We start from the raw sequence: 16,578 nt of genomic DNA, 5'->3' as shown, positions 1-16,578 counted from the left end.
AACACGTTTTTGGGTTTTGGTTTTATATTCTTGAAGAAAACTAAATATTTCTGTTCATTCTGAATTAATGTGTTTCTTCGGTTTGATTACAGACAATTATTAGTTAGTTTATACTATTTTACCATAAGCACTTCTGAGAGAATAAATAAATCCTATTTGTAGACCAAAACCCAACACCAATAATGAAGAGGCATTCCCTTCCTCTACAAACTTTGTCTCACTAAAAGCCAAAAGACAAAAGGTGCTGGGAGAGACAAAGGCAAGGGCTTTCATATTCCTTCTGTACTGAAATGGACATGGTAGTTTTGCTCTGTGTGCAGTCTAGCAATCTCTGATGATCCTGATAGCTTGCTTGCTATTTTTGGAATCCTGTCAGTCTCCACTGCAATTTCCATAAATTGTTTTGTTCCTAACTACCCTGGATTCACTCCGCACTGATTTTCGTGTCCTAGATTCTGGAGTCAGAATGGCATTGAGCATAAATCTCTCATATTTCTCTAGTTTGTGGGGAAAAGCAAGCATTGGGGGACACATCTTCCTAGGAGAAACATGAAAATAGTCATTTCCAAACTGATCTGTCTTTTGACTAGACTAAGGACAGGTTTCATTATCTAGAAAGCAGATGCAAATCTACGGAAGTTGTAACTGCTTAAAGAAAATTTGGATTTGATTGTACAGAAGGTACAGCCCCCCAGTGGCAGTACTGCCACTAGCTGTTCTTCAAATTCCTGTCCCGACTGTTGTGCCTGCTATTGTCCCATTACAAAATGCTGCATGAATACTGTAGCTTTGTGCAGCCTCTGTTTCTCAGTGGACAGATTTAAATAAATTTTCTATCCAAATCTACTGAACAATATTAAACATACAAAATAGTTACAATAAAGAAACTGTAACGTCTCCACTAATCCTTGTTGGAGCTCCAGAATAAACTCACTATTAAAGAGACAGATATTGATTAATTTTGTTTTCCATGGGTTTTAAACTTCTGTTAATTTATTTGCCCAGTGATCAATGAAAAGCATGACATTTCTCCCTTCTGATTATTCCAAGCATTTTTGAATAATGAATTCTTATACCTACTTAGGGAATATAGCCTAACTCCCTTGAGGTAATATTGGAGCTGAGCTAAAAAGTCATGGGGACAGAATTAAAAAAAAAATCCTCATGCCCTCTCTTCACTGCCAGGTGACTTTATGCAGGTCACTTCCTCTTCTTCTGTATCAGTTTTCTCATCGGTGTACATAGGGCTAGATGATATTCCCCCTGAAAACTGAAGTGAGGCCTATGGAAGATGTTTATCACTGTGCACCACCACTTCAGAAATAACCCTTATTCTCAGCATACCATTTTATGTCTTTTTCCTTCTTGGGCCAGAACTTTATCTGCTGTGTGGCTAAAGACAAGAAGGCAGATGTAAAACACATTGTGCAAAATAAACCCCCATCACAAAGCTAACTCACTTCTTGTATTACTTTTTACATATAGAGCAAACTGACTGACTTAGAAACACTGGCTTTGCTGATAGCAACTCTAAGCCATGATTTGGATCACAGAGGAGTGAACAACTCTTACATACAAAGGTAAGTAAGTCTGAGAGAAGTTAAATAAAAACAAGTGAAAACCAAAATCACAGAGATAAATTAAGTACAACCTAATTGACTTGATGATGTTAAGCTGCAAAGGAGCAGGTTTTTACAAAACAGTAAGTGCAAGAACAGCCAGAAACATTCAAGAGTCCGAAGCAAAGATGCACAACCTCAGTTGTTGACCAAGTGTGATGGCAGATGAGTGAACTCTTTGTAGATTGTGCAGGGGCAGCATCTTCCTGCTCCTGTTCTGGACGTCCCATCCCCCATTTCCCATACAGTGACAGCAAAAGGTCCCAGATCCTAAGGGACAGCGGGTAGGAAACGTGCTGTTTTTCAGATTGCTCCTTGCCCAACCAGCTGCTCCTTGTCAGGTCTGGGCCAGCACAGAGCTGACATCTGCAGCCATCTGGTACAAAGGTGTCTCCCTACCATTTTGAACTCCAATTGTTTTACTCATGATTTACCCATGTTTTTGCAGAATTTCAAGTTGTTTTGGATAAGATACATATTTAAAATCACATTAAAAATGTATGGCTGTTTAGCATTGATTTGGGGTTATCTGTACTCTTAAACTTTGATCAATTCTGGAATTACAGAAAAACCTTTACAAACTCAGAAAGTCAAAATATTTCACACTGAAGTTACCAAATGAAGCAGATGAATTCTTCTAAAATTTTCTCCATATAATTTTAAACTAAACATACTTTTTTTTTAGAATTTATTCATAGTTTCAGATCTGCCCAAAATGTGTTTTTCAGTGCATTTAGTATTCACTTCAAATAACAGGATATGATTCTTCAATTAAATAAAGAGCTTGACTTAAAACATGGTATAGTGTGATTACTGTGATACGGCAATGTGTCCTGATCTGACCAGAGATGGGGAAAAGATACCCAGAAACGTATACTTGTATCTTTTTCTGGCAGAGTTGGAGAGTTTTGAAGCTACCTTTGGAAGAAGTGGTCTGCTGTTCTCGCTGTGTGTAAAGTAAGATACTAGGGGAGGAAAAGTTTGTTTGAGGCAGAGAATACTGAAAGGCAGAAAATAAGTAAGCTGAAGCAGAATTCCCGCCTTTCAAATATATGTTCAGAATAACACTAAGACTGACGTGTAAAATAAAAAAAACCAACAAACCCCAAAACGCCACAAAATTGAAAGAGTAACCTTTTTCTGGTTCCCTAATAGGGGATTCCAGCAGTAACTGTAGCCTTGCAGTGATTGGAACCAGTTAGCTATTTTTTGCTTTATTTATTTAAAAATAAATTTCCTGGAAGACATCTGGAGATGCGTCATCTCCTTTCAAAAATGTCCTGGGAAAGTGTCATAGACAGCAAAATCTAACATTTGCACATGCTGTAAAACAGAGATGATTACAGCTTAATAATTCTTTTTCAATAGAAAGTTCCATTAATTTTGTTTTTTAAATCCCATATTTAAAGCTAAATGAAAAGTTATTTTTTCCAAGAACGGATCCCTTTTGTTTCTTGCTTGAAAGCAGGGAGAGTGGATTCTCTTCTTAAGCAACAGGGTTTCAAAAATTGAAATGGTCCCAGTAGCAGAAATCACAGGAGATGAACTGCTTAAAGGTCTTTTGGTAGATACACAGGGATTTTATTTTCTTTTTCTTCCAAACCCACATGTAAAGTAGGCAAGCACAGAGTATGAAAACTGCATAACCAAACCACTGTGTTTAGAAAGCAATGGTATCCTTTGGCCTGGCGTGGTGGTTTAACAGAAGTGCTATGTACTACAGAAGTAGGACCTGAGTTTATTTCCAGCACTTGCGTCTTCCCAGACAGCCAGGGGCTGTAAGTACTGGGCAAGCTCTAGTTTGGTGCAGCACTTGGGAAGATAACCTAAGATATTTCTCACATATTTCTCTCTTCAGTCAGGATGAACTTTAGGGGACACAGTATGCATCACACTTAACTCAATGGGAATTTCACCCAGCATGTGTTGGCACCATCCTACAGTTTGTTTCCTTACAGAAACACGCAAGCATATTTGCTCTATACTGCTTTTGCAGTGGTCTCTGAGGAGGTGCTGGGCAGCCAGCCCATAATCCTCAGGGGCCTGCATCCTTTAATCTCCCTTTCCGTGTTTTTGTTTGTCTTTCCATCTTCTCTCCACATTTTTGTGCTTCTCAAATCCCCGGAGTCTCATCTTATGACTTATTTGAGTCTCTGTGTGCACTCACTTACAGAGGGACCCAATCCTGCAACTACTAATTCATGTGAACGATCCTTACCCATACAAAATGTCCCATGGAACTATATGCTAAAAATGAATTTCTTAGATGATTATAAACATTTGTAGGTCAGATTGTAATTAGAGTAATAGATTGAGGATCAGCAGCAAAACAGACTTCCAAAAGAATCCTGATTTAGCTGGAGAGATGACATAAGCAACGTGGGACCAGGGGCTGAAAATGAAGATACAGTAGGAAAAGCTAAGAACTGTATTATGCAATGAGGAACAGGGGAAAATTAGAAATCCACAGAGAGGAGAAGTTTCTGTATTTTGTCTACAGCTACTGAAACAGTAAATTCTATTTTCTAGACTAAGATAGCTTTAAATTCTGCATCTGCAGAGTTGGTTTCATGCAGTTTTTCACTGCCTGTAGTACAACCAACGTCTTGTTTCCTTTTTGGATTTTACCCTGGGCAAAGGGTAGGTAATGATATTGCAGTAGTTTGGTCATGAAGAGAGTGGTGATGAATGACGTAACAATACAGTTACTAACACTGGGAAATTCCTTAATCAACATTTTGTTCTGATTAGGTCTGCGTTATTACTTATAAGCTCAGTAATTGAGCTGACTAAATGTGCCAGGCAGGTATTTAAAATGTTACAAACTCCAAAACTGTCACTTTACATTTTGCTTGTGAATGAACCTTTCTTGTTGCCTTTCCTTTTCATACAAGAACTTTCACTCTTTATAAAACCTTGTATTAAATTCTCACTCCTTATGCACAGCTGGTCTCTACAGGTAACAGAAAACTAGAGTTGTCAGTGCTCTGACCAAGCAACAGCATTGTCTTTTTATCTGTACTCCCACTGCATCCTTCCAGATGTAAGCATTTTGTTTGGCCAATTACACAGATGGGGGAAAGGAACTGATTAAGAACAAGAATGGGTGGGTGGGGGTAAACTGATAATGAGAAGAGGACATCAAAAGGGACATTATTTCTGGATTAGTAGCATGTTTAATTTGATTCCTACATCTGATGGGTCTTTTTACTCCTCAGAAGCGAACATCCACTGGCTCAGCTGTATTGCCACTCAATCATGGAGCATCATCATTTTGATCAATGCCTTATGATCCTGAACAGTCCAGTGAGTGCCACATTTTCGTGTATGCTGAAGGAAACTATTCCCTATTTTACTTTTTATTTTTAGCTTTTGGATAGATTCCCACCCTTATACATTCCTAAGCGATCTGTATTCCTTTTTGGGTAAAGAAAGCAAATGCAGCAGTTTTGATATCACAGTCACATTGCTGAGTTCCACCAAACCTTTCCAAATGTTGCCTGATAAGGGAAGCCTTGCTAATATCCTTTTGAGTACCTGCTTCCTTGTACCAAAGGAAACAAAAGGCTTTGTTGCCATTTTTGTGACCTCTTATGAACCACCAAACAAACACGAGTCCTTGCTCTCATTTCAAAAAACATTCCGGCCTACACATACACAAAGCAGTCCTGATGAGACCAAACCAAACACTGCTAATGTTGACATTCCAAAGTGAAGCCAAACCTAAGTTAAGTAAATATGCAAATAAAACTACATTCTTCTTGTTTTATATTATTAACTAATTCTAAGACCAGTTATTCAGCACCCACAATAATTTCAAAGCAGTATATTTTCACTGCTCATTTCATATCACAGGTACGGCACTTCGGCATCCTTTGTATTGTAATGATTCTTTCCTATTCAGACAGGAAAATACAGAAAAAAGTGGAGGCAAGTTGCCAATTCATCAGCTCCATAGTGCTTTGGTTTAACAGTGGCTGCTGAGCTTATATTTCTATGTAACAGCTTGTTATTTATGTTGCTTCGCAGAAGGAAAATATTTTCATTTATGTGAGGTGTATAGGCAGGTACCAGAATCTGTTATAATTCCTTTGCTTCAGGGAAGAGGGGGAAGAGGAAAGAGAAATGCTGTAGTACAGCTACTGGCAAATTTAATTTTGATATTTTGATGAATGAAATGGACTTAAAGGCTTTGATGTTGCTCTGCTTGCAGTTTTATTTTGTAATAGTCAATTATAATGCTGTTGCTGTGCACTTTCTGCCATTACTCAAGAGGACTGGAATTTTTATTTTTAAATTGGGGAATCTGCAAGAGGAAGCGGGGTAAAAGAATGACATCAGATATCAGCAAGTAACTCATAATGATTTAGTGTCTAAGAGACATTTTAGCAAACTGGCATGCTGTTGCCCATTTTACTGATGAATGTTTGGTTTTTTTAAAGGGAAATCAGATTCTCAGCAGCCTTTCCATCGAAGAATATAAAGCCACATTGAAAATGATAAAACAAGCCATTCTTGCCACAGATCTAGCACTATACATAAAGTAAGTCAGAGGCAAATTTGGCTGGATAGTTATTGCTGGATGTTTGGATTGAGTCAGCATGCTGCAAAATCTTTTGGTTTAACTCTTTTTAAAGGAGGAGAGGAGAATTTTTTGAACTTCTAAGGAAGAAGCAATTTAATTGGGAAGATCCTACACAGAAGGAGCTATTTTTGTAAGTAAAAGCAGAATGATTAAGAAGTCAGTTAATATTATTAGGTACCCGATTTTCCATGCCATGTTGCTGTGAATTTCATTAAAACCAGCAGATCTGTGTGCTCTGGGCCTGGACAAACTGGCACTGGCACACAGGTCACTGAATGACTCCCTGGGACTGAATTACTAAGTCTGCAACCTGTGTAATAAACTTTGTTAAGTACCACATGGAGTTACATGAGCATTTTTGTTCTTCCTTAAAGAGCGTAGGGTTCCTCTCTTAGGTGCCATGTTCTTTTGCTGTTGATACTTTATACTTAAAATATTGAATTGTTGAGACCAATAACTACAGATTCAGGACAGGCAGTCTGTTTTCAAGCTGATTTCTTACTGGCAGTGAAGAAAAAAGGAAATTAAGAATAGAGACATATATTGTAAGGGACAGATACAGAAAAGCAGGCTTACACAGGCTGTCTCAGAAAGGAAGGATGCCATATTTCAGATTCAGTGCCTTTAAAAAACAGTCTAATTTAGTCATGTTCTATGTATATTCCTATTTCAGTCTTGGCCCTCATACTGTCAATAAAGATGGCAGTCACTGCTAATGTCAGAAATAAAAAAATGTGCTGTTTGTCCAGTAGCAAACAAAATAAAACAGTTTATCTAACTTGAATCCATCAAATGAGCCAGTCCAGATTTGCTCATTTCTGTGTGCTCATTTCACACAGGTGAAAGTCTACCACATCATCGAGCCTTGGATACCTTCGTAACTTTGCTCGAATTTCACTTGTTTTTCTGACTTTGATGGTCCTTGAAATTTTATATTCTGTTTTACTATCACTTGACTTGGTGGCTACATACATTTCACAATACAGTAATTCATTTCTTCATGTTTTTTCTACAGAGCAATGCTGATGACTGCTTGTGATTTATCAGCCATAACCAAACCATGGCCAGTTCAGCAACGGGTATATGCTTAATTTTAAGATCTGCTAATACAAACTCCACTTAAGAGTGTCTGCTTCCTCCACCCAGTCCTTATTGCAAAGGCAGTGGTGGAATGCAGAGCCTTAGGAAGCAGTCCTTCAAAGTGCTGTATGTGGATTGAAGACTTTCCTAGGTCTTTGTAGGAAGATGTGTGCATTTAGCTATTATCACCACATTAGCTGTAATCTGAAGCTAAATCAGGAATCTTTGTTCTTTCCAACATTTCAGTGATGCTACCAGGCAGTCAATTGATACAACACACTAGTATCAGCTGACTTTTTTCTGTGTATTGATCATTCCAGCTGTTATCAATGGTAAGATGCCTATGTGCCATTTTATTGACTTTGCTTTGTCAGAGTAAATATCAGCACATGCAGGTGTTTTGTTTGTGCACGGATGCGTGCATGAAGAATTCTGAAAGTTAGCTGTTAAGCTGGAGAGTCTGATTATGGGGGGTCCCAATGCGATATATGCTAAGGAGAGATAGGAAACAGTTTTAATTGTAGGTAGCCAGCAAACTTTTAGAGCTCTCAATGTGTGAAATCTCTTACAGATTGCTGAGCTTGTAGCTACTGAGTTCTTTGATCAAGGAGATAAAGAGCGGAAGGAACTCAACATAGAACCAACAGTAAGTGGCAGAGTCATGCAGAATCACCTCTTTCAAAATGGCTTCTACAAACAGCACTTCCCATCCCTTTCAAAAGCCACAATTTCTCCCACTGGCCAGAATATAGAACCAACTCCTTCCCTGTCTTTTAGTAGTCAGTTGTCTTCTGCAGTTCCCAAACACCAACAGTGTGTCATTATCTCCGAGCCAGAAGAACAGACAGCTTTATTTCTTCTAAATCGGTATTACTGAATTGTCTAGGAAATACATTCCTAATTGGTACCTATTTGCAACCTATCCAAAACCAGGAAGCTTGTCCATTTGTCTAGCTATCTGGGTTCTGTCAGTCCGAAGACAATCTCCTAAGGCAAGTCAAATTACCTGTGTTGTAACACATATACTGATAACCCGCTGTGCTGAGCTTGCTGTACTTTTTAAAGGTGCTGCTTTTTAATTCCAGCCTGTCTCTTTGGTTTTGCCTGGGTTTTTTATTTAATGCATTTAAATACAGAGCTTGTTTACTTCTTATCTGCAGGATCTAATGAACAGAGAGAAGAAAAATAAAATTCCCAGCATGCAGGTTGGATTCATAGATGCTGTTTGTTTGCAGCTGTATGAGGTATGGTGCCTAAGAAAGAATTGCAAATATCTACAAACAGAATTGCTCACTGTAGCCTCTAATAGATGCAGATTTAAAATTAGAATAAAAATTTTAAAAACCCTAGTCCCTTAGTTAACAAAGGGTTGTTTTCTTGTTATATATTACATATAGTTCATTATTCATTTGAAGAAAAATTATTGTTTAACTGTTTATCATTAATGGTATGTTTCTCTAATTAATGTATTTTGTTATAATTTTTTAAAACCTAGTGTTAACTGCTGTCCTCTGTGCTCTTGGTGTTAGTTCCCTGAGTTATATTCTGGATTTCAGCGGCTCCAGTGAGCTGCTATGATCAGGGAGTCACAAAACTAATGCTTTGCTATCTAGGAAAAGAATGGTATCCATGTAGTGCTTTGATAAAAAGTGTTGTTTAAGAGTTTTGAAGAATTCAGAATTCTTCATGCAAATAGTGATATGCTATGTATAGGAAATTTACCCGAGTTTAACATTTCACATCCCATTTTTTTCTTTCTCTTTCATCACACACAAAAACAGTGCATGAGAGAATTCATTGAAACATTTTTTTATCCTGGTCACAAACTGTATAAGCAGATACTTGGTCAGATATAGTGTGAAACAAAACATAATGATTTCTTATTTTTTTAAACCAGTAAAGCACTACAGTGAAAGCCTGTTCATTAGGACTGTAACAAGTATTTTACAGGAACTGAGGTGAGAAAAAGAAAGGTGAGGAACAGATAGCCTGACTCTTAAGAATCTTCCAGTGGGACGAACAAGGAGACTGCTCAATTTTTTCCCTCTTAAACAGTAACCTTTTCTAAAAAGAATCCACATCCACCAGTTGGAAGGAAAGAAGAATAGAGGAAGGAGAGGGAGCTACTAGCTGCTGCCCCTGAAACTCACATGTTTCTGTGCTGTAGGAACTGTTTGTGAGGCAAATAAGGCAGCCTTTGCTGGGAAGCCTCAGAACACTGTCTCCAGTAGGAAGTAGGCCACTGAAAGAAGACTGAGTATCTGTGGAAAGGTATGGACTATACAAACAGAAAATTCTCTAAACAGAACACCTGAGCAGGTTTGAATGCCTACAGCTCCAGAGCCTGAACATCTACACTTTTTCTTGTTAGAGGAGGGCTTTACCTTTCCATTTATGAAAGACCAGATAATTTTCAATTATTTACTCTGAAATATGCACTACAACTTACAGCAAGTTACCAAATGATACTAGTCCAAACTGTACCCAGCTCCTGTACAGGTCCTGCAAGGAAATGAGGTGCATGAGTGATTTCTAGCTACTGTGCCCCTGCTTTGTAACTCCAGCTTTCTTATGCCACAGTGAATACAAAGCCATTCCTGGTTAGCAGCCAAAAGCACCTACAAACGTTTGGAGTTTTCTCCCTTCTCTTTAACTGGGGAGGAAAGGAGGTGCTACGTCCGCAGGAGGGGTTCTAAGCAGCATCTTTTTGTTCAGAACATGTTGCCTCTTACAGCTTTCGGTGTATCACTCTTACTTGTTGTCTTGTCTCAGAGCCTGACCTGAACTGAACAGCACATAGCAGGCTGACAGTGTGCAGGACTTTATTACATAGACTCAGAGTATGCCAGCATGTGTCCTAACCTGACAGTAAGTGGGAATGACTTACCTGCAGGGGCAGAGAGTGCAAACTGGGTTGGGGAGCCTTTGAGGAAGTGACAAAACCCCTAACAGTACTGGTAAATCCAAGAAAGGGCCTATGGTTTGACCTGATCTACTTTTTGTTTATTTTGACTGGAGTACAAGTAGGGGATATTACCTGCTTACACAGATTTTTGTTTTCTTTAATGAGTAATAAATGGTAAAACATATAAACAACTTCAATGTTACTTTGAAAATGAACAAGCACACAGTTCACTCTCCAACATTCTAATGCTATAAAAGCAAACAATAAACAAGGTTGTAATGACAGCCTTTTCACTGTTTTTTTAGCTTTCACCCAGTCAGTAGGAATTTGATACACAATGCAAACAGAGATGAGTTCCCAATACAGCGCTGCAAGTATGTGACTTACCATGTTATTCAGAGGAGGTCAGATCCCAATGAACTGTTGTGGCTTGTGTTAGCTAGGTAACCAGTGCTGTTAAACTGAATGATCTACAAGTCTTCTCTTTAAGTTTGGAAATCTGAAAAAATAAGAGAAATTGTTTCATTCTCTTCATTTTTTTAATTGAAAGAAGTACCATTTAGCAGTTTTAAATGCTGTTTAGATATATTCAGGTAAATAAAATGGGAAAAATCCAGAGATATTTGACAGCTCCAGTCTTCTCATAGTGGTGTAAATCAAGAATAATTCAATTAAGTCTACTGGAACTAATGAAGCAGCCTGTAAAGCCAAAAGGAACTATGAAGATTTATGCAAGCTGATAATTCAGTAGGGTCCCTATATAAAGTTAAAGGAAAATTAGACATTGTTACCTCACGTTATTTGAATGAGACCCGAATTCCATGTGAAATTCTGACTGATTTACATTGTATATAGTGACCAGCAGAGAGGCCAGGATTCTTCTCTGTGTACTTTGCAGTCAGTCAGTTATAGAATCAGTGGGCTCAAACACTCCCATACCTTGTTGTCCCCCACTGGCTGAACTGTTAAACTCCCACTGTACACTTCTGAATAGTGTGACTTCATTCCAAAACCCAACAGAATCCTTTATGCAAGTAAGGACTGACTGTCATAGTGTGAGGGTACATTTTCATCACTTCCATCGGGAAAGAAAAACATACAAAAATGCTTATGAATTTTTCTTCTATTTATTTTTTCGATTCTATATTTAAATATCAAAATCCAGTTTTCCTTCACCCTGATATAGTAACACAGCCACATCATGAAAACTACTTGACTGACTTCAGGCACAATTATTCCTAAAAGGCACTAAGTGTCGAATGTAATTTAGCTATCATGTGCTAACTGTCTTGAATTCAAATATTTCTGGGAGAACTCCTCTGAATCAGTTGATACACCGTCAGTGAATATGGTCCCATTGACTATACCTGCTCTGCTTCTGATTAGCATTCCAAGGTCATCCTTATGACTAACCTTCCTATACATTCAAAGGACTGGCTTGCAAACAAAGTCCATGCATAGTACTTCACTAGGAATACTGGACAGGTCACTTTTGCATAATACAACAAACTTATTGTGGTTCCTACTGCACCTACATATCAAGTCCTCTATGGACACTGCCACTCAGTCTAATCTGCACTAGTGCTGGGTAATTGTGTTCACGTTTGATGTGCAGCAGGAAGCCTTCCTTGAAGTTCAAAATACAAGTTCAATTTCAGTTCTAGATAGACTTTGTATTTCAATCATTTTAGTCTCTCTCATGGTCATCTTTTGAGAACATTTACTTTGTTGTTAAATGTGATCTGGTTTACATGTTCTTAATTTATTTCAGGCCTTAACGCACGTGTCAGAGGCCTGCTACCCTTTACTGGATGGCTGTAGGAAAAATAGGCAGAAATGGCAATCCTTAGCTGAACAACAAGAGAAGAATCTGATTAATGGAGAAAGCAATCAAGCCAAACGGAACTGAGATGCTGATTTAACAACCATAAGCTTAAGTTCACATAGAAGACATAGTAATAGGGGAGTACTGCATTTTGCTAAACACTGTATGAATTTGGCTTATGTTTTGCCACTGCTGTATTATTTTCCCACATTTCAAGATATAGCATGACCATGTATATGCCAAGGTTATATAAAGATAGCATGTTTCTTCTATTACATCTGACTGAGATGGAGAAAGATCTGCAAGGGTAGTTTTTGCTACCCTATTTCACAAGAAGGTACGAGTACAGTTACTCGACTGTCCCCAAGAGCCTATTATTTTATAGATGTATATAGTTGTTTAGTGATCATGTTATGGCCAGTATCTTAAAGACTACTGCATTTCGCACCTTTTTTTCCTCTTCCAATCTTGCTGTGTTATGCTATAAAAGTAATGAGCAGTCTTACCTGTTCTCTTCCCAGCTGTTTGGAGGAAAGATTGGGACTAACTCTGGGGAGCCTAATCCAGCATATACTATGCTAACCCCATTCAGGAGACAGAACTGGGCTTTGAAGTGAAAAAGCCCCAGAATCTGTGCACCCAGTAGTTTTATTCATATTAGAGGAATATCTTAGCAGATGTCTTACATTTGGAGAAATTTTTAAAACCCTGTGACTTACTAGGCAACGGGGGTCTTAGGAGTTTCGTGGTACAAGTGTCATAATTATCTATGAATGATGAAAGTGCTTGAAGATTGATGAAGTGTCACAACATAACTGACAGGCTGCCACAGAAGAATGGCTCCCATAGAAAGCTGCAAGAAGCACACAGAGAAATGGAAACTAAACAGGATCATTTTTATATGCTGGTTTTATGGAAGTTGAATGTAACATCATCAAAACCAACAGCCTAAATCACGGGCAGGAAGAGTAGAAGCGAATGTGACTGCAAGAGCAAGAGATGAAAATCTGAATCAGACTGATGCAGGAATGGCACACTTCCGGTGACCATCAATGACTGATTCTTTAGGCCAGTGCTACTACGAAATGGCTATGACCACTTTGACGAAAGTTTTATGTTAACATCTTTTAAAAATCATTTTAAGCATTAGTTAATGTTAAGGATGATTAATCACATTGTCTTAAAAGGAATAGGAAAAAAGAATACTGAAAGCAAAAATAGCCAAGAATGCTACAGGGATTTGCCATTTGCATATGAGGCGTTAACGTTCAGAAAAGTAAGCAATCAATTAACTTGCACTAGTAAAAAAAGCAGCATTGATATTTTATTTAAATTAAGATGACTAATAAAAGTTGTTTTGAATTGGGAACCAATTCAAGCAAATACACACATTAGACAAACCCCAAAAGAGTAATACAAAGAGAGTACTATTCTTTGGGTAGAAAGGATTAGGAGATTAATGTCAGCAATCTAAGATCGGTTAGCAGTAGGTGTAACTTTGGCTGCACAGAGACACAGAAGATGTTTTGGTTTTTTTTTCTTTTAATCTGTAGTAATGATTTTTCAGTTAAAATCAGCAACAGTATTAGGCAAAAGTAATACATTTGGGATTGTACTTTGAAGTGTGGGAGTTTATTTGTATCACAGTAATCCAGAAAATTCTATTTGGAAACTGCAATAAATTCTTCTTCCCAGGAGATTATGAATCCCCCCCTTGTAAGAGCTGGTCAGAAAGATAGGGGAAACAACCTCTTTTTATCAGTCTCTGCATTTAGATAAACTACACCAAAAGCTAACAGAAGATGAAGCAAATGTTTCAATATGTGTGGTTATAATGGGTTTTGTAGTTGATTTTTTTTTTTAAATGTAGAATAAGGTATTCTGATAACCTGCAGCATTTCTGCCAATCTAAATTTTTTGTCACTGATTAAATCCTACCTTAGATTTTTCTAATGACTATGAATAATATATTATTGAGGCTGAATTTGAAAACATTTTTCTACAAAAGTACTTCTCCCATTTTTTTTCCCCAGATTTTCAAAAAAAAGTATGGAGTTCAACAATAATTTAGAATTCTAGGGCTACTCTTATTCAGTGCTACATATGTGTATTTATACGTATACACAACACAGTATATGTATGTAGTATGTCATAGCTATGCAGAAAAATGACAGCAGTCTGCCCCCCAGCCCCCCCCCCAAAAAAAAAAAAAAAAGTTGTTAGGTACTTTTTGATAAATAGGAAACTTTGCTTCAGGATTTGCATAGTCCTTGTATTCTTTTCCTTGAATGCTTGAGATACTGAAATATAATTACTACGTTGACAAGATACATATTTAATATAAATATGAATAAAGTGTATGTATATAAAGCTGTATGCTTGCTAATACAGTTGAGACCAGTAATTCATGGTGACAACACAGCAAACCAACTATGGTGATATTACAGTGTAGTAACATATCATTTACATTAAGATCCCAGTATTTCTTTCCTATTTGTGTGTTCACCAAAGCTTTATTACGACATAAATTTGCAACTACTACAGAGGAGTGCTGGATCAACCTTTGACTTGAAAAAAAAGGACGTGACGTTGCATTTTTTCAAAGGTTCACTTAAAATGAACACAGTTATATAGTATGTGCATATATTTAACTACCTATTTGTACACATTTATCCCACAGGATCTCTTCCACGATAGAGATTGGAACATACATACAAATACAGTTCCTAGTAAATAAACCATTTAAATGTCGTAATACACCTGTATCTGTATATATTTCTACAAAACCAAACCCTTTAAAACTACTGGTTTAAGAACCTTAAAAGCATAGATTGCTGTACTTCATGAAGTTTCAGAGAGTGATCAAATTGTTTATATAGTGTTTTACTCTGCCTGAAGGCAAAGTCAGAGTGTGCTGCTTTTGTGTCATAGCTTTGCATGAACTTTGCAGAAATTGCTCATTCCTTTCTCAATGTAGATAGGTGACAATATGAAAAAAGCTAGGCTGATTTCTGCCTGAAATTCATTGCTTTAGAATTCAACATTTTCAAATGCAGCTACTGAATTACAGCCATGCAGCTGTCAGTAATTTCATCATGAGTTGTGTATCTAATTATTTTAGTCAGGTCTCCAACATATTCTCCCCAATTTATATTGTCTAGCTAGAGCAACCAGTGTGGATTATACAAAAAACAAGCTGAAATGGAGTTTATCACTTTGTCAGTTCAGTCTTAAGTTCATTAGAGCCACTGCCAAATTTGATATTTAAGTCTTCAGGTACAGAATTTGCCCCACTAATTTTTAATACTTGTCTCAATGAAGACATCTAAGTTAGTATCCTACTTGTTCTCAGACACGGACGTATTTTCTTCTAAAGTCACTTGACAGTACAGTTTAATGCTTAAAGTAAACTTTTCTTTCTGTTATTGTTCCCCTTCTGAAAAGATTACTTGTCATACTTATTAACATACACAAAATTAACCCTACCTCTTCTAATTAAAAATAACGGTGAGGCTTTTAAGCTGTAGGGTAGTACTTCTTTTCTAACAAGTTATTCATATGGCCAATATTAGCTGTAGAATGTCTAGGTTTTCTATTATCTCACAATAAAGGAAAGTAGGAGAAAATAATGTAATGTTGATTTTGGAGGTGGTATTGATTTTTAATTAGTAGCAGTTTAAAGTTAAGAGCAGATTACTCTCATATCTTCATAGAATACAAGTACAAGTAGGCTAGTGATAGTGTTCCTTTGATGACCAGCTGATCTCTCTTTAGAAGAGAGGACTGAAGCCTGATTTTATACATCACCCTCTTAACAATTGCATGTATGTAAAAATAAACTTTTGAACTCCAATCTAAGCATTTTATCTGGCAGTGGCACAAACTGACAAATCAGAACACTGTCTAATTCATATATATGATTTTCCAAAATTACTAGCTAACTGATTTTCCAACCCATTATACAGAAAGATTATGAAGAGTCAGATCTAGCCCCTTAAAACCAGGGGATGTTGCCCCAGTGATCTGGTTGATGCCCCTTGCAGCTATGCATGAGAAGGTAGCACTGAGTTTTCACGGAAAAAATCATAGAATCATAGAATCATTTAGGTTGGAAAGGACCCTTAAGATCATCAAATGCCTCACTCATAATGAATTCATACATTTTAAAAGGTTTTATAGAGACCTAGTCTTTCAGGCAAATTTATACATTAGCTTTAGTTATGAGTCTTGTCTCTGTGCTGTAGTTCCTTCTTCGTATCAAATCACATGCAGTTTACATTCCACAAGGTTTCAGCTTTATTTCACAGTTCCCTGCTGTACTTCTTCAGGGACTTGCACTAATTTGAAAGATAAGCTTGAACATTGGAGGTTGAGTAAAAAAAAAATTAGTTTGGCCAGAGTATGATAAATAATGAGGGCTGGATTTTTTGGTTTGGACTTTCACAGGACCAAGAAACACCACAGAATCTGGCCTGGTAATTAGTGACATTTGCTAAATACAGCAAATTGTGACAGCAAGATATTTTGTCTTTGTCATTGCTAGATGAATGGAAATTGCATGGGA

The 16,578-nt window shown here is 37.3% G+C and overlaps 1 protein-coding gene across 1 annotated transcript in view; it reads left to right on the top strand.

The window, feature by feature from the left end:
- Nucleotides 1-12,098, top strand: part of PDE5A (phosphodiesterase 5A) — a 45,720-nt gene extending 33,622 nt beyond the window's left edge. Inside the window, exons 13-20 of the mRNA XM_035889647.1 lie at nucleotides 1,486-1,580; nucleotides 4,838-4,925; nucleotides 6,062-6,162; nucleotides 6,257-6,334; nucleotides 7,220-7,283; nucleotides 7,856-7,930; nucleotides 8,445-8,528; nucleotides 11,961-12,098. Of these exons, the coding sequence (XP_035745540.1) occupies nucleotides 1,486-1,580; nucleotides 4,838-4,925; nucleotides 6,062-6,162; nucleotides 6,257-6,334; nucleotides 7,220-7,283; nucleotides 7,856-7,930; nucleotides 8,445-8,528; nucleotides 11,961-12,098 (723 nt within the window). The remainder of the gene's footprint in view (nucleotides 1-1,485; nucleotides 1,581-4,837; nucleotides 4,926-6,061; nucleotides 6,163-6,256; nucleotides 6,335-7,219; nucleotides 7,284-7,855; nucleotides 7,931-8,444; nucleotides 8,529-11,960) is intronic.
- Nucleotides 12,099-16,578: the final 4,480 nt, after the last annotated feature.

This window comes from Egretta garzetta, unplaced genomic scaffold (genome assembly GCF_000687185.1).
Source record: "Egretta garzetta isolate BGI_Z169 unplaced genomic scaffold, ASM68718v1 scaffold342, whole genome shotgun sequence".
NCBI lineage: Eukaryota > Metazoa > Chordata > Aves > Pelecaniformes > Ardeidae > Egretta > Egretta garzetta.
Note: the sequence above shows the minus strand (reverse complement) of the source record. Positions and strands in the feature narration are given on the sequence as shown.